Raw genomic sequence first — 17,968 nt, 5'->3', positions numbered from 1 at the left:
TCTTACTTAGGGCAATACCTTTCGAATTTCGGACATAATCTCATTCGGATCTCGACTACTGGTGGTTTTCATACTCCATGTGAATCGTAGGCTGCGTGGTTTAACCTGCTCGTCGTTAGTGGTCGCTCCGCTGTAACAAAAGAACGTTTTAAATCCGTACAGCTAAGAGAGGTTGTGGCACACGCGCCCGGAACATGCGACAGAGACACATTCGTTTAGCGCCGCGTTCTCGAGACCGTGCCCGTCGCATAAACGGAGTATATGTAACGTTCTATCGGCCTCCGTTCCATCGTGGTCGGGGGTGCGCTAAGTTTTTGTAAGTAGAATCTGCAAGCTTGTCGATCGTCGGTTACTCAAACGGGCGCAGCAACACGTAAACCGGTGAAACGTGGAACGTACATGCGTGCATACATGCAGTTTCGTGTCGCATACACACCGACAGTTTTCAAGGATGAGGGGGGCTGGGAAATCGGGTGGTTTGGAGAGAATGTTAGCCGCGGTAAGATGTCGATTCCCGGTGTCGCGGCGGGACACGCCGATTCTCGTCCGCTCGGGAGATTCGCGGTTTTCCGCTTTCCCCGCGAGTCGCGCGTGCACCGCGCGTCGCGTCGAGCGCGAGCGGAGGGCCGAGGAACGCGGACGCGATCGAACGATCTTCCCTAAGTCCTCGTCGTTGTCCTCGTTTCCGTCCTCCTGCGCGTCCTCGCCATCCTCCGCACCTCCTCGTCCTCGTCCTCGTCGTAGTCACCGTCGTCGGCGTTGCACGAACGTCACCGCTCTCCGTTTCACAACGTTCTCTCTTCGGCGAGCTATCGCGCGGCTCGGTATTACACGGACAGACATACACGGCTGTTACAGGCGCTCCGCGGCGTGTCAAACGGCCGCGGAACGGTACACACTCCGTCGTTCGAGACGAACGAGACGCGAGATATGCGTTGAGTGAACAAAACGAAAGGAAAGATAGAAAGACAGAAAGAGAGAGAGAGAGAGAGAGAGAAAGAGAGAGAGAGAGTCAGTGAGAAAGTTAGAGAGCAAAAGAAAACGCACGGACAAACAAACAAACGTGACGAGAAACTGAACGGAGGAGCAGAATGAGAGAAGTTAGAACGTATGGATTGTGGTATTATGGTATGCAGCAACGTACCTCACTACTGGGTGCTTGGGGGGTACGGATGGGTCCGTGGGGCTGAAATAACAAAACAAAGGCAGTTGCTAACAAACACTAAATATGATATAAATCATCAAATGAAATTTGAAATCTATACGTGTAACCACCACCATTCTATCACCACTGCACACCGATTGCGAGACATTCACGGTTCACGATGCGACGGGGAGGTGCTCGGGGGGGTTGTTGCACAGCGGCGGGTCGTTACAGTAATCGCGAGGGGAACGCGACGAGTCTGGATGTACTCGGGAGAGAGATCGACAGTCGGACGATCGTATTTTTACAGAGAAACGTCGCGGAGATCGAGCAGCGTCCCGACGATTCGACCTACCCTAACGCCTCGATCGAGGGGAGTATCGTTCCGTCGACGTTGTCCGACGGGAACCGGGCCCGTCGAGGCGCACTGTCCCACGGGAGACGCATGCACGCACGCACGCACGCACGCACGCACGCTGAACGGCTCTGCCCGCGAACAGAGGGAACACGAGAGAACACTTTCCTTTTGTCGATAGAGGATTAAGAAATAAATAGATACCACATGTACAAGACAGTTTCAACATTGTTTATTAATACGAAATTATTACTATTATTGCTTCTTAAAATTACTTTAAATAATATTTCTATTCTGTTTCTATGTGCTATTTACTGCCCTCCATTCGTCGTGGAAATCTAAGGCAGACGTTTCTAAGGTGAAGGAGCCATCGATGAAAGTCATGCTAGTAGCCTCTGCCGAAGATTCGCTTGTCGCGGAACGAGGAAAAGAAACAAAAAAAAAAAAAAGAAAGAAAAAAACGAAAGAAAAAAAAGAAAAACAAAACAGATGATTAAGGTGAGTTAGAAAAAAAAAAAATTAAACGGTCTTTCAGACGCGCGTGGACGGGCGTAGCGTAGGAGCGCAGCAAAGAGCATGGAACCATTTACAAATGCGCTATCATCGTCATATACGTTGCGTGTATATCTTTTCTTTGTCCGTTTTCAGTTCCTTTTCTTCTCCTTCTCCTTTTCCCTTTCTCTTCCCTCACCGTCGCTTTTTTTACCATCTCTTTTCAGCCTACCGTCCGCTTCGTTCGCGGTTCACGCTCGCGTTTTTTCGCGCGTCGTTCGCACGTCTCTCTCGCCGCTCGAGTCTCGTGCACGCGTTTCGCGTTGGCGGTCGCGTTAGTTCGTTGCCGCGCTCCCCGTTTTCCGCCTTTCTCTCGCCGCGACGAGTATACGCGTTACACGCGCGAACGCCCGCGCACGCTTTGGAACTTTCGGCGAGGCACCGTTGCGATGGGTTTGCAGTTGTAGTTTCTCGTTTGAACATGGAAAATGAAGTTTTCGCTCGGAAGTCCCGTTGGCGTTTTAATTTATTTGATAAATTAAATAAAAACTAAAATTGATTTTAACCCCTTGGCGTTGTATTCACTTTTGATACTAAGTTCATGGATCATTTTGCTGTCGACAATTTGGAAGAAATGCAATGTCTACTCCGAGTGGAGATTTTATTTGGAGACAATACAATGATAGCAAAATTTGCTTTCCGTGGGTAATGAATGGCATTGGTTGTTGTTAAATTAGTCTAAATCTTCATCACGAGTTTCATTGTATGGCGAGGGTTAAGGGACATTTTCAATGCAACGTTGAACTCGGAGAGCGAGTGGAGTTGACCTTCGTCACGTTCGAGTACACGCGAGAAACTTTGAAACGCTTGACCCTTTGCACTCGAGAGGTGCCTCTCACTCAATTGATTTCATACGGTAAAACTATAAAATTTGATGCTTAATATTAACACTTTGAACGCCGCACGATTTCACAGAGGAAAATACGTCGAATGGAAAGAATATAATAAATCATTTGATCGAATTGCATTGTTACCGTTCATCTAGCTGAATGTCAGTGTTATGTAGTATTATTTATAATATAGAAATGTTTTCATATAATCGTTTCATTGAGTGAAGGTCGAGGGTCACCGGTGACCCCATGGCAGTCAACGTGTTAAACTCCCTACAATGCATCAATTTGAGAAATATTAACAAAACAGCTTTGTCCCTCGATGTAAGTGTGATTTCTCAAGTTTCACAAAATAATTTGAAATTTCATTAAAATATTTCTAACGAAAAACTTCCGAGTGCAAAGGGTTAACACCAGAACTACCTAACCAGTCAAAATGAGTTTCCGATTTTGTTTCACAATCAATACCTTAAAGCATTGAACATTCAACATGGTTTTGAAAATAGTATCACTTAAATCCTATAATGTCTGAAGAAATCGAAAATATTCTAATTTTTATAGAGACTGCATATCGATCGTAAATGTTCAGTAGTTCCACTGTCAAACTCATCGTTCACACGACCGGTTCGATCGTTCCTCGCGTTTTCTTCATGCATCGCACGAAATTAAACCCATTTACACGACGATTACACAGAAAGTTCCAAAGTGTGCGAAGACTGTTAGACTGTTCGAAGACTGTTCGTTTCCGGTCGCCGAGAGAAACGCGCGTCGGGAGCGTAGGATCGTCGGCGCGGAGGTAACACGTCGGAGAACGATACACGCGTGTACCGTGGCGTGTCGACGGGGAATCGTTTACAAAAGAGCCTCCGATCGAGGATCCGCGATCGGTAACTACGAAAGCCGATCGGATCGGTCGCGCGGCAACGGGAAACGACGTGCGTCGTTTTCGCGTCGAAATCGATCCTAAGCGGAACGCGCGTATGCAAATGTGCCGGAGAGCTCTCGTCTCGTCGAAGGCGGGAAGCTCGAACGAAATCTCGCCGATCGGGAGGATCTCCATTTCGTTCCTCCTTCGTCTCGCTTGCTCGTCCGCGTTACAAAACGTTCAACGCGTCTCTCGGCTTTCCTCCTTGTCGATGCCGTTAAGGTAGCCGTTCGCTTCGTCACTCCTGACGTTCGACGCGTGCACACGATCCACGCACCGACCGGGATTCGTCTAACGCCGACGCGCGTTGTTCCGGAGGATTCTGGAGAACTGACTAACCAACCAGCGCGACCGTGTCTTTGTCTCGTTTCTCTTAGTTTAGCAAAATACCCTTTTACGCGTGAAATGTACAATATCAAAAAGAGGAAGGCACGTAGTTTCGATAACGGGGTCGCCGGTCTCCGGTCTCCGGTCTCGTGCAAAGTATGCGGGCTACCAAATGCGCGCGCTTGGTATGGAAATACTACGCGGCGATAATACTATACCGTTCCAGTGCGTTCTGCTCGGCGCGTATGTCGCGCGTTCGTCTTTTCACTAAATCCTGGAATAAACCGCTCTTGTCCTCTCTATCTCTCCCTCTCTCTCCCTCTCTCTCTCTCTCTATCTCTCTCTTTCTTCCTTTTCGTTTTCACGATCAAAAGTCTGTCCGCGTCGAGAGAGGATTCGCATCGTTTCCCTAGCGATCGTGCCGATTTCCTCCAACGGAAACGCGAAACCCGCCTGGAATTCTTGTCGACTGTCCAAACCTTACGGCACCCGCGGCTCTCTGGATTCCTGACGCCTCTTCACGTCAATCGAGTTCGTACAATACGGGGGAACTAGACGGATACAATACAATATCGAATCGGCGCAGAGAAAGGAGAATCAATCGGTGTAGAGAAATCGTTCGTGGCCAGTCCGCGCGGTGTGATCGCTCGCGCCCGCGCGCCCCTCGATGCGAGTCGTTTGACAATGCGCCGGTAACGATACGGCTGAACAACGGCGAATATGTCCGATTTGCGACGGAGATCGAGAGTATGGGACGATCTTACCAGTGGCGCGGGAACCTCTTGACCTTTTGCACTCGGTCGTTTGATTGAACGCGGCGAAATGAAATGAAAAATTTTAGAAAATGAAACAATGATTCTGCTTGCATATGGCGTCTGCGAGATGTTTAGTTGAAGATATTGTTAATATTTCGTTGGAGAATTAGGAATGTTTCTACTGAAGTGTCGTCGAGTGCAAAGGGTTAATTTTAGAACTACCAGGCTGGAAAATGATCAATTCTTAGTTTCTTCTTTTACAATGATGTAATGACAAACTGAAATGTGAAGCAATTGAAATCTTTAATTTCTTTTTCTAAAAATCTTTTAGCATTTACAAAGGAATTTTGAAAAGGTTTAGCAGGTAGTTCTGTTTCGAACGTGTCAAAAGACCTTGAAATTCTCACTTCAAACTACTTTCTCAGTCTAATCATATCTCCTCAATGGAATTTTAGACACTTCCTATACTAAATCGTATAATCGTCATTGAAAAGTTTAAAACTCAATTCAGAATACACGACTAAACTTAGAAAATTATTAAAATTTCAAAATTTCGACTTCGGTAGAAATAACGTTGAATGCCGACCTGAATCACAACGATTCAATCAAATCATTCGCAAACCTCTCTATTATACATAACACTACTTATAACATTCTACAGGAGGTAATGAAATAATTCAATATCCTTTCGTTTTACGTTCTATTTAACCCTTTGCAAAAGTTTTTCACTCGAAGTATATACTTTAGATGTAGACAAGATTTAAAATGAATTTAAGGAATCGTACATAAATCATAAAGCTATTTTCTTTCATTCTTTCATGTATCGATGCAATACACAAAGGTTAACGGTAAACACCGAAGTTTATAATTTCGCTGTATCAAATCATCTGACGACTAGGAGTCTCTCGGCATTCAACGTATCGAATCCTTCCCGACGTAAGTTGCTCGAAGATCGATCCAGAAGTTCCCGTTCGCCACTGTTCGCCGTACCGTCGCCTCCGAACACGTCGACGAGCCGGTTGCTCGACGGCGTCGCGCGAGCGGCGACACGCGGGAAGGCTACAGCGGTCGAAGCCGGCGAACGCGGCCGGAAGAAGAAAGTGGAATGGCTTTTGCATCGGGCACGCTTCCGCGGGGGGGCGTGTCGTTAATGGAAAAGAGAGAAAGACTGGAATCGGACCGTCGTGTCCGTGGACCACGTTAAATGCAGAAGAAACCAAGGGGGACCCGCCGGTGGCTGTGAGGGGCCGCGCGACCTTCGGTCCGTCGTCGACTCGCATCGAACGCTCGCGTCGGCGCGGCGCAGCCGTACAGAACTACATACGTTTGCGATCGGGAGAATACTGCGGCCTTACAACGAGGGCAATGTATTTACATAAGTTACACGCAAGTCTGCGTATCCATATCGCGGCGCGCACGCAAGGAAACGCGCCTCCGATCGGTCGCCGTCGTCGTCGTCGTCGTCTCGAAGAGCGCGCTCGCAGCTCGACGCGGTGATACGGGAGAACGCAAAAATTCTACATTCTGTCGGTGCGAGGAATCTATGCTGGATATCAACAAAAGAGAAAAGAGAAACGAAAACAATGACAATAAAGAGTTAAGCAAGCGCGTTGTGTCAATTAACAGACAGACAACGAGCGAGGAAAAGGGGGGCGAGCCGTTCGCGGATAAAGGCGAGCCCGTTTGTCGCGACGGAAGCGAATCGAAATGGAAACCGGTGGATCCACCGGTGAATTTTTAAGGAAACCGTCGAGATCGGAGGAGCCGTTCGCGGAACACGCGTTGTCTTGCTTCGCCGCGATTTTCTAGGTATCATTGTTATCCAACATATTTTCCCGGGTTCGTAAGAATACGGTATGCATAAGGCGATAACTTTACACTGTATTTGCATCGTAATCCTAGGTAATATTGTTAACAAACAGAACGAGAAAGAAAGAAAGGAGGATAGAGAGTATGCGTGTTCTTGGAAGTATTCTTGTGTGTATGCTCGTGTACGCCGTGTAACAAAGAGTAAAGAGTAAATAGAGAAAAATAGAGATAGATAGATAGATAGAGATAGAGAAAGAGAAAGACACAGAGAAAGAAGAACGAAGAGAATACGCAGTGTAAGGAAGTCACGGCTGGCCACTCGATCGGATTTTAATAACGTGCGCCGCAAGTAACGTGCGGCCGTATATTTTGCCGTTGCCTCGATATTCGACGTGCGGCTCGGTCTCATTTCGGCTCGAGGGAAACAAGGCGAGACTCGAATCTTCACTTAGAAAACCTGTCAATGCACGAATGTCAAAGATTTACATGTACTCCATCACAAGTCACCTTTGAAAATAGTCGACGGTAGTGTAACGGTTTATTAGTATCGTATAATTATATACCACTCTCCTGCGGTTCCGCGCCCTTCCGGGTGAACCCTCGCGCGAACCGAGGACGAACGCGAACGGAAACGGGATCGCGTCCGGGGAAAACGGAAAGAGAGTAAACTAAATAAAAATAAAAAAAAAAAAAAAAGAAACAAACAAAAGGAAGAAACGATCTCGTTTGATTCTCGTGCGTGCGCGACAACGGACGTTTTCGAACCGCGCGAGTTCGAGAGAGTCGTCGGCGCGGCTCTCTTTCTTATTACGTCTAAAGGGAAGGAGAAAACGAAGCATCATCGTCATCCCCCGGGGAGATTATGTCGCCGCATGCGGATACGTATAAAAATATAAAGAAGATCGGCCGGGTGCTGCGTGGCGTATCGTTCAGGTGAGCGGCGCGCGGGAGCGCGCGGCGTTCGCGGTTAGTGAGTTGGCAGGTTGAGTTCGGAAAAGGCACGAGTTCCAGTGGTGTACATTCACGCGTCTACTAGCTTGACCGCGTGTGTCCGGTCGGCGTGTACCGTCTTCTCATCGTCGGGCGAGCACGGGAAGACGCGTGTCCCCGTCGGTCGAACGATCGATCGGCTAGCGCGGCCCTCGCGATCGGACGCGGGCACCGCGCGACGCAGTCGCGGATCGGTTCGGTCGGGTTCGGCCGTTGATGTCGGTCGTCGCGATTAGATTAATTTTCTTTTGTTTGCTTTTTTCTCTTTTTCTTTCGTTCTTTTGTTCGTTCCGAGAAGAACCAGGTCGATTAACTCGAGCTTCCACGTCGCCGGTGCATGCCACAGAATAACGGAGCCAAGTGCCGTTTCTTTGTTCTCATTCGGTTTCGTTATCGGTTTTTCAGTTCTTTTCCGTTTCTGTTACTGTACTGTTTCTGTTTCTGTTTCTGTTTCTGTACTGTTTTCTGTTTCTGTTCTCCAATGCATCTTCTCGATAATCCGTTCAGCATCGGGGGGCTCAACCGGAGAACGCTTAGAGAATTTTGCCAGTGTTCGAGGGCGGATTCGCAATCGAGTTCACGTCCTGTAGCATAGAATACAGACACACACACACCGGCATATATTAAACCCAACTGTCAAGAATTAAGCGATGCACCAATGGCTATGCTGCTTTGTCAGCCCTGTATTACCGGCGATGAGTCCAGTGACCATATCGTGAAAGTGCGAGTTGTTCACGGCGAAACGGGAGTGCACGCTACTCTTGTTATTCCGTGGCATTTTGCGATGTGATCGCGGTCGGTTCCAACCGGTCGGTTTTTTTGTTTTTTTTTTTTTTTTTATTCCCCTTACGCAGTTTCCGTCGTCACGTTTATCCGTTACTTCTTTCCGTTTTTCTTTTTTTCTTTTTTTCGTTTTCGTTCCGTACGCGTTCGATGGTTTAAAACGGCGCGTCGTCGATTTAAACGTTTGTTTATCGTTTTCCGGTTCGTCTCTCGTTTTCCGTTGTGTGTTCTATCGTGTTTCTTTTGTCTCGGCCGTTACTCGTATTATTTTCTCGTGTTTCTTTTCCGGTTTGTTTCGTTTCAATTTGTCGCTTGTTTCGCCGGCGAGATCGAAAGTCCCATAATCATCGATGTTACGTGTTCGTGTACGTATACAGAGAGTATAGATAAATCAATCAAGGATATGCCTCGCTACGTTCAAGTCAAAGAGGGATGCACAATGAGTATGCGAGGTGGCTCGAACTTGGCCAAGCAGTATCGCATTCGTCGACGACTACGAAGGGCCCCCGAAATATGTACTCTTTCTCTCACTCATACATTCTTTCACTCTCTCTCTCTCTCTCTCTCTCTCTCTCTCTCTCTCTCTGTCTTGTCTTTCTCCCCATTTTCTCTGAATCGTTCGTTCCTCTCGTTCCCAATCGCTCGCACATGCACGCCATCTCTCTCTCCCCCGATCTCGAGAGTACGACGAAACGTTTCGATGGAGTGGATACGAAACGGATGCGGAACCGATCGTTCGATCGGGTGTGGAACGATTTCCCCCGAAATGGTGTCTACACATTTCCAAATGGAAACCTGTCGTCGAGTGAACGAATGCTTGGGACGAGAACCAAAAGAGAAATGAAGAAGCGCGTCAGAAACGTTGCGCGGTCAAACGAACAAACGGGAGGTGGAATGAGAACGGTCGGTGGAATCGGGTCGGGCCGAGTCGAGTCGAGCACGGAGTCGAGTCGAGTCGGCCCGACGGGGAAGAAGAACAAAAAAAGATTCGTCGCGTGGCAAACAAATGAAATGAAACTGCGAAATGTCGTTGGACAAGAGAGCACTACGGTGTTTTTTTTTTTTTTTTTTCGTGGCTTTCACAGATAATGGTCGCTGCTGGCTCATCGGACTGTCGGCCGATCGTATCGCATAAATTTCCGTTGCAACGCACGTGTACCAAATGCGTCTATACGATATATATATGTATATATGTATATATATATGTATATATATAGAAAAGGTATATCGTATAGAGGTTTTGTAGAAATTTCGTATCAAGTACATAGTCATTGTGCATCCTTAAAACAATAGAATCGTATCATATTGCATGCAAACGACAGGTTCGACTGGTTTGAACGGATCCGGGATTAACGGATCGGCAAACGCAGTCCAAGAAGTCGTTATTTTCGGTCGAATCGATCGATACGCATGCATCGAGAGAGAGGTCCACTGCAAAAAAGCTGTCGTGTCGCAAAAACCGACGATTCGAACGACCCGGGCGTCACGGAGACGACGTCGCGATCCCGGTTGAACGATCGAATCGGTACCGAGGTGTTCGATCATTTATAAATTTCCTCGGTTTTCATTTTTTTTTTTGGAAAAATCAATCAGTTGCTCGTTGAACCGTTGCGCGGGCAGGTGTCGTTCGATCGTGACGGAATCCGAACGAGCTCGCGAGAAAAATTGAACGCCGACCGATGTTCGGCGGCAAGATACGAAACGGACGTGTGTTTGCGGACGAACAGTGGTACTTTACAGTGGTACGTGTACTAGCATGCTGTCGAATGTCGAGAAATGACTATTCGATGTACATACGTGTACTGTGAATCGATGGAACTTACCGTTTGGAGAACCTCGACGATAATTTCGAGAAAAAGGACGGTCTCGCTAGCGGGCTGATTGCACTCGTGTCCTGTGTATGAGTGTGATCCTGAAAAGTTCAGAGACTCCGTTAGAATAGATCCTCCGTCAATATTTTTATTATCGCTATTGACATTGTAGACATTATTCGTTCTTTTCGAGCGTTAAGCGCGAGCGATCGATGAAATCGATGCGACGAGGGAACCTTTTCAACTGGTACGCTGATTTCGATGAAACTGCGAGACACGGTTCTGAAGAAAATATTTAACACCCCTCAAAGTTAGGGTTGGAAATATCAGTGAGTCATTGTCTCTCTTTTTCTATTGTTTAAACGTAAGAGATATAATTTGGCCTAATGGAGGTTTTGTGTACTTTGAAGAATCTTCGTCCGCAAAGGGTTAACACGTTGAGTGTTATAAATTATTATTATGAGTAATATAAATTATTATTATTGAAGGTTTATCTTGTTCAGTGTTACTACACTAGGCAGTATTACTAGTAAAACAGAAAAGTTTCCAAATAATCATTAACACTAAAACTACCGAGCAGTTTAATTGACTTTTCAAAATTTCGCTATAGAAACTCCAAGAGTGCATCTGTTCAGACTTTAATTGATTTACAATTCAATTTGCGTAGTGCTGAATGAATTGCTTTAATAATTTCTCAGAGAAACATTTGTCACCTTTCCAATAATTGCGAAAAGAAATCATCAGGGGTCATTTGACTGTTCTGATACTTTTAGTGTCAATGGAATAAATTATAGTAATTCCATTTGGTTGGGGTCATTGGCGACCCCATGGCGTCCAACGTGTTAACAAAATAATTTCTTTTTTTCGTCCTCGAGTTTCAAAGATGTTGTAACAAATATACTTTCAACTTTCAACTTTGAGGGGTGTTTCCACCTGTCGAAAGGGACGTTGATCGACAAGGAAAAATACGCGTGAAATATTTTCTCGAGAACCGTCCCACTAAGTTACGTGAAAATGGCGGTGGTTGAAAAGGCGCCGCTGTCAGTGCGTCGGTAGAAAATCGTTTAACTTATGAAGCCGTGTGATCGTACTAACCTGATTATAAATTCGCTGAGCTCTATTCTGGCCAGAATGGAACGTACTACGACTTGGAACATTTCGAGGAAATCCTGGTGTTGTAGGCTTTTGTCTAATTCCAGACACACCCAGGCTAATTGAAAATAGTATTTTTCTATTATATTACATTTGTTCGCTGCGATCGTTGCGAAAATAAATCAAATAAATACATAAGTAAATCCATAAATAAATCGATACATATACACATATATATATATATATATATATAGAAATACGTACGTATATGTATATATGTATATCGACAAAGAGAGAAGAAGAAGAAGAGAGAGAGAGAGACGGAAGAAGAGAGAGCAAGAATAACTACGCGTAATAATTGCTTTGTCCGTGTAGACTCTCTGATAGAGCACTTGTGCGTTGAATGCGTGAGCTCGTTTGTATTCGTTTCGTACGAGTTTCGTTGCGAAGGAAGCGAGACAAACATGATGCAAAATTGAAAGAGAAAAAAAATAGAAAAAGAAAAGGAAGAGAACGAGTAACGAGTAAGGTAAACAGTTCATTTGATCGCGTGAACTCTACGAGAGAAGGAACGTTTACATAATGCACAAGCGATGGTTCTACTTCTTGCAAAGCGAGCTTCGACAGTTTCGGCTAAGAAAGCGGAGAATCGTGAACGAATCACTTTCGCCGATGAAAGTATTGCGACACGATCGAGTTGAATACCAACGCAAGGTGTTCGTAGAATCGTGGTACAGCCGGACGTGCGTTTGCGCGAGAAAACGAGCTGAAAGTTCGCCAAAATTCGTGTCTCAATTCCGTTCCCGAGATAATAGGCGGTAAGTGGAAATGGTCAGCCAAGCGCAGACGCGCCAGACGAGTCTATAAACTCTGCGATCTTGGAGAATAACGATAACTACTTTCAGCTTATTTTTCCACGTGGACAGCGTCGGATAAAGCTTTCAGTCGGTTGTATCAGCATTTCGGAACCACCTTGTACACCGATAACATCCCCGTTTGTTTGCACATGCTCCGCCAAAGATGTACGATCGATTAACCAGTTAGCTGCTTCTAATGAGTGTACTAAGGAATGGCAAGATTCTGGTTTATGACGAGTATATTCGTCGTGAAGACATGGCAAGATTTTGTTTTATGACGAGTATATTCGTTATGAAGATATGGCAATGGTTTGTTTTATGACGAGTATATTCGTTATGAAGTCATGACAAGATTCTGTTTTATGACGAGTATATTCGTCATGAAGATATGGCAATGGTTTGTTTTATGACGAGTATATTCGTCGTGAAGACATGACAAGATTCTGTTTTATGACGAGTATATTCGTCGTGAAGACATGACAAGATTGTGTTACGACGAGTATATTCGTCATAAAAATATGGCAAGTTTCTGTTTTATGACGGGTATATTCGTCGTGAAGACATGGCAACATTCTGTTTTATGACGAGTATATTCGTCATAAAAATATGGCAAGATTCTGTGTTATGACGAGTATATTCGTCATAAAAATATGACAAGATTCTGTTTTATGACGAGTATATTCGCCATGAAAATATGGCAAGATTCTGTTTTACGACGACTATATTCGTCACAAAGAAACGGCAAGACGCCTTTTTACGGCACGCCTTAGATACACACATTTCAAATAGGTCGCGACACCTGACTGGTTAAAGTCAGCGTGCACTCTGTTCTCGGAGGCGACTGATTCGACGGTAAACGCGTCGTGGCACGGCGCAACGCTAAACGCAACGGTAAATTCACCGTCGTCGAATTCGCGTGTCGCAACGAAAATTCCACGCAGTCGTGATCTTAGCCGTTAGTACTATATACGGAAACGAAAGAAAATTAATGTAAGCGTTTTCTGTTACAATCTATCGCTCTAAAAACCTTCTAATATATCCTCGAAAGTATGCGCTACGTGGTACATGCGATTACTAAATCAATGCAACGCAACGGTACGATACTGAGCTGCGTCTAATGTTCTGTAGTCTGAATGGTTGATCCTCGAACCAGTCCGATACGGAGTGTCGAGGCTGCGTTCGCGTGCGAAACGCGACTGATCGAGAACGATGCACGAGAAACAAAATACGCAACAACGGAAGACGAAGAAGAATAAGACGAAGAAGAAGAAGAAGAAGAAGTATTAAAAAAACAAAATAAAAAAGGAAAGAGAGAGAGAGAGAAACAAAAAGAAACTATTAAAAAAGAACCCAAGCCGATGACGATAAAACAGAAATGAAGTGGTCATGCAAGTTAGAAGCAGAACTTAAGAGAGGCGAATGGAATGCATCGAATAAATGACCAGAAACTGTCCTAGAGAACGCGAAATTGCCCCAGAGGACAATTCGTCGCGAAGATGGTGTCTCGGATGCTACGGTGTGCTCTGCGACGCGGCTCGTTGCCGCGCACGCTGGATTATCTCGAGCAAAGAACGGATGGCAATTCCAGTTACCCTAAGAGAGTTAGTGGCCCCAGAAGAGAGTCGATAAACGAATTAACGAATGAACGAACGATCGAACGAACAAACGAACGAACGAACGAAGGAACGAAAAAGAAATGTACGTTGGCATAAACTCGCGGTCTAGGCTGCTCCAAGAGTCTAACGTTCAAATCAAGCCGACCACACGCAAAGTTTAACACTACTGAGCATCAATACATAATCCTTATAAAAATTCTAATAGGTTACTTTCAGTTTCAGGCATTACAATATTCAAGTGAAGTGATTTTCAAGACGATTTCGAACATTCGATTTTCAAAGTATCAATAATTAAAACAAATCGAAACCAGTCTTCTAGACTGGTGATTTTAGTGCTAATCGTTGAAAACAATCGATCGCGATTCGAACGGTCGCCGCACGTTAGACTGTTGGCGCATCTTCTAGCGGAGGAATGCACGTAAGGTGGCTGATAAGGCATTTGGGGACCTGTACCTCTGTCTAAGAGGGTTAGCAGTGGCGAGTAAGGAGTTGTGGGCGTTGCGTGGTTGAGAGTCCAGTAGTGAATGTTCGCTGGGGGGTACGCCACTCGAGGATCGGTGACTTGCGCTGATGCTCGCAGACTTGGTGTGACCCCGTGTCGGTCTAGTGTCCTCGCCCATGCTGCGCACAAAACTAGTCAACAAACTGCCGTGTCCGGCCCCCTTTCTTTCTATACGATACTCGTAACACGGCCTCGGTCTCTCACGTGGATCGAAGCCGCGGCTCGTACAAATTCGTCGCCGAATTTTCACAGACAGAAGAGGAACAAAAAGAGAAAAAGAAAATGATACTTGTTCGCCGCGTCCCGGTCGGTTCTTGCGAAATCGGAAGGTCGTTCCGTCGTTTCGTGTGTGGTCACGTGCGATCTAACACGAGCAAGTGTCGAGAACAGTCGGCGAATAGGACACGGATCGAGAGAGTTTAGTCTTTATGTTTTTTTTTCTTCGTTTTTTCTTTGTCCACCGACAAGGTTCGTGGGAGAGGGAAGGTTCATGGGGATCCGTTGGAGGGATGGTGAACGGAATTCGCTGGTCTGACCGCATGGGAAGAGAGTTTCCGCTCGCGAGACGTGTACCGTGTGTCGAGAGAAACAGAACAACACGACGTTAAAATATTATAAGAATGATACATGTATGATGGATGATGTTAATGGTTGTTTCTATGCGCATACGCTCGCAAATCTAGATTTACGTTTGTAAAGACAGAGTAAAGTTATGTGATATGTAACTGTGAGACTCGGTATCGAATATTAGCAAGCGACTGTATATATATATGTGTAATGTAATACACGTTCAATTAGACTATCTGTTTTCGGTTAACATATCTGTCAAGCCATAAAGAAAGTGGTCTGAAAACGAACGACTGGCAGGCAGCAGCCAACATGCTAGAGCAACACAACAAACAAATCAACTGCCTGGGGGCTTAACGACAGATTATTGTTATTATATAGTCCGATCGTGAGTGAGAAAAACGTTCGTTTACATTGGTTTAGTACACTTTCTCGCACGAGCAATCGATCGCCTATGGTTAGTCGGTACAATTGAAACAGTTTAGGCAACGAGAAACTCTAAAAAAAACAACCAATTACGGACCGAACTTTTTTTTACTGTGCGCATTGAGTCGAGGAAACGAATAAATACGGTTCGATGGCGTAGGCACTGGGTATATCTCGCGCGTACACGCGCTCACACGTTCTACGAATCGTTGTCGTTGCCGTTGCGTCGACGCGACGACGGTGGTAGACAAAAGGTATACAAACGGAGAAATTAAATAGAAAGAGAGACACGCACAGTGAAAGAGAGATAGGCAGAGATAGAGAGAAAGAGAGAGAGAGAGAGAGAGAAAGAGAGAAAATAGAAAGATAGAAAGAGAAAACAGTTCGATCTCGAGGAACTCCAGTGTCTACACGCATCGTCGAAAGAAAACAGAGAGTACGGTATTCAATTGTGCGAGTTTCATTGCCGTTTCAATGGAATCGAAACTCGGTTCATCGGTAATTCGCAGAGAAAAAAAAAAAAAGAGTTAAATAATTGGTTATCACTATACCTGGGTGTATCGTTGGTTCGTTCGGTAGACGAGGAGGACGTTTTCGCTTGATCATAGGAGATGGTGCTACGTCGACCAACAGAACCAGGGGCAGGTGAGGTGAGAGGTCGACCGCCACCTGCCCCTGCATTCATTGTGTTGCTCTTGCCTGCCCATGCCCTACCACCGGGACTTGTACCCACGCCTAGAATGAACATTGTCACTGCAAGCCTCATTAGATATAGTTCAACACAAAACAAAGCAGCGTACTTTAAATTATAACGCAGGCGGTTGCAACGAGTATCGGGTACAGAAGGAACATTAGGAGTCGTGGCGAACATTGTCAACGTCTGATCCGCTTCTTCCCTCATGACAAAGATCGTCATCGAGTAAAACCGATTCCCATCGCCAAGGAATCCTATAAGATTCATCGAACAGCGAAAGAACGCGAGAAGCGGATACGACGTTGGAGCCACGAAAAAACGCGTGTTACTGCTCGAAACAAAACTTAGTGACATTCGATCAAAGAATACAGCGCACAGTCGTCGAAGCTAGGAACTGGATCATAGTCGAGAAGACGTCTGACTCGGTTGAATCAGGTTGCACGAGGACTGCGCGCTGTCGCCAGAGATCGCAAGGAATGAACGACGCGTGCGGAACGCGAGAGACGTACAAGGAACTGGTGAGCACAAGGAGATAACGAATAGATCGAATTGTACGGAGGGGATCGGGAACGGAACACAGCACAACCCAAAGTCCAAAAGCGGGCGTAACTTCGCTAAGCCTTAACGTAGAACGAACGATGTAACGGGAGAAACGAGTGGACGAGGATCGTAGGAGGTTCGAACGAGTACTTGGTGGGACGACAACGAAAAGAACTCACTGGTGTCTAATTGGCCTGGACTGTTCTTCGGAGCCGAGGGCCGGCTCGCCGATACCCGGGCGCTGTTCTCCTTGATGGTGGCGGCGTCCACGGTGTTCTGTCGTTTAAAATTGCTACCTCCGCTTCCCGCCGTCACCGTTCCCCCTGTCGTCGCAGTCGCGTGATTATGGTTCGTCGCGTTCCCTGGGCTCGATGTTCCACCTGACGGGGTAAACTCGAATGCGATAAACCGTACGGACAGGCGGGTTCTCGTTCTTAACGCTTAGAGGAATTGCGACGAACGGCACGGTTCGCGGAACCTGCGTGAAATCGTTAATCGTGACAGGAAGATTCTCGTCGGTTCGACGTCGAATCGATTCCGATGAACGTTGCGGCATCCTGGCAAGTTGTCCGGTTGAATGGCCATCGCACGGTCGACCGACGACGTCGTCCCTTACCTGAATATCCGGTCGGTCGATCGAGTTTCGTCGTTCCTCCGTTCCCGCTAAGGTTCGAGAGTAGCTCGAATCGCGGACGCTTAGAAAGGAAAAAAATATAGAGAGCGATCCACTTACGAAGCGTTTCAAGACCGGACGAAACCCGTCTATTGGGTTTTGGATTGCTAGCGGAAATACTTCTGTGAACACCTCTGTGCGATGGACTCTGTACGGCGCCGCCTGTGCCTCCTCCGCTTCCTCCACCTCCGCCGCCGCCGGAGCCAGCTTGCGGCGGAATGTTACGCAGCGACAACGAACTGCCCGACCGTGAACCGTCCGATTCCGGCTGCGAACGGGACGATTCGATGCGGTTAGTATCGGTTTTAGGGTATACGGTAATTTTACCTTAATTCGATCATCTTCCCCCCCCCCCCCCCCACCCTTTCTAGCCGTGGTTTCTCTTACGGCCAGGTTTCTTACTCACATCGGTGGTCTTCCTTCCTAAGAGTAAGTACGTGGCGAACGCGTCATCGTACTTGGCCTGTTCCAGCGAGTCCTCTATTTGGTTTCTCGTGTACCCCATACTAGCCAGGGCCTCTAAAACAAACAGGCGTAGCGGCATAGTCACAACCACTAAGAATATCGTCGCGACGCATCGCGCGACTACTTTGAAACACGAACCCATGCTCTCCTCGACATACCCATATCTCGCGTCTACGACAACACGACACGCGAGTCGACAAACAAAGATCTACGGTTAAACTGAACTAGGATTATTGATAAGAAGCGTTGGTGGTT

At 46.3% G+C, this 17,968-nt stretch overlaps 1 protein-coding gene across 13 annotated transcripts in view; it reads right to left on the bottom strand.

Annotated features, from left to right (window-relative positions):
- LOC116433157 (serine/threonine-protein kinase MARK2) overlaps positions 1–17,968 on the bottom strand; it is a 52,929-nt gene that overhangs the window by 3,547 nt on the left and 31,414 nt on the right. For 8 of the 13 annotated variants that reach the window (XM_076365000.1, XM_076364988.1, XM_076364991.1 and 5 more), the window contains 9 exons: positions 17,655–17,767; positions 17,309–17,516; positions 16,755–16,955; positions 15,893–16,094; positions 14,300–14,467; positions 11,377–11,491; positions 10,294–10,382; positions 1,145–1,186; positions 19–130 (listed from right to left, as the gene is read on the bottom strand). In XM_076365000.1, the coding sequence (XP_076221115.1) occupies positions 19–130; positions 1,145–1,186; positions 10,294–10,382; positions 11,377–11,491; positions 14,300–14,467; positions 15,893–16,094; positions 16,755–16,955; positions 17,309–17,516; positions 17,655–17,767 (1,250 nt within the window). The other 5 variants (XM_076364992.1, XM_076364993.1, XM_076364995.1 and 2 more) reach the window with 5 other exon arrangements.

This window comes from Nomia melanderi, chromosome 2, assembly GCF_051020985.1.
Source record: "Nomia melanderi isolate GNS246 chromosome 2, iyNomMela1, whole genome shotgun sequence".
In the NCBI taxonomy this organism is placed as follows: domain Eukaryota; kingdom Metazoa; phylum Arthropoda; class Insecta; order Hymenoptera; family Halictidae; genus Nomia; species Nomia melanderi.
This window is presented reverse-complemented; position numbering and strand designations above follow the sequence as displayed.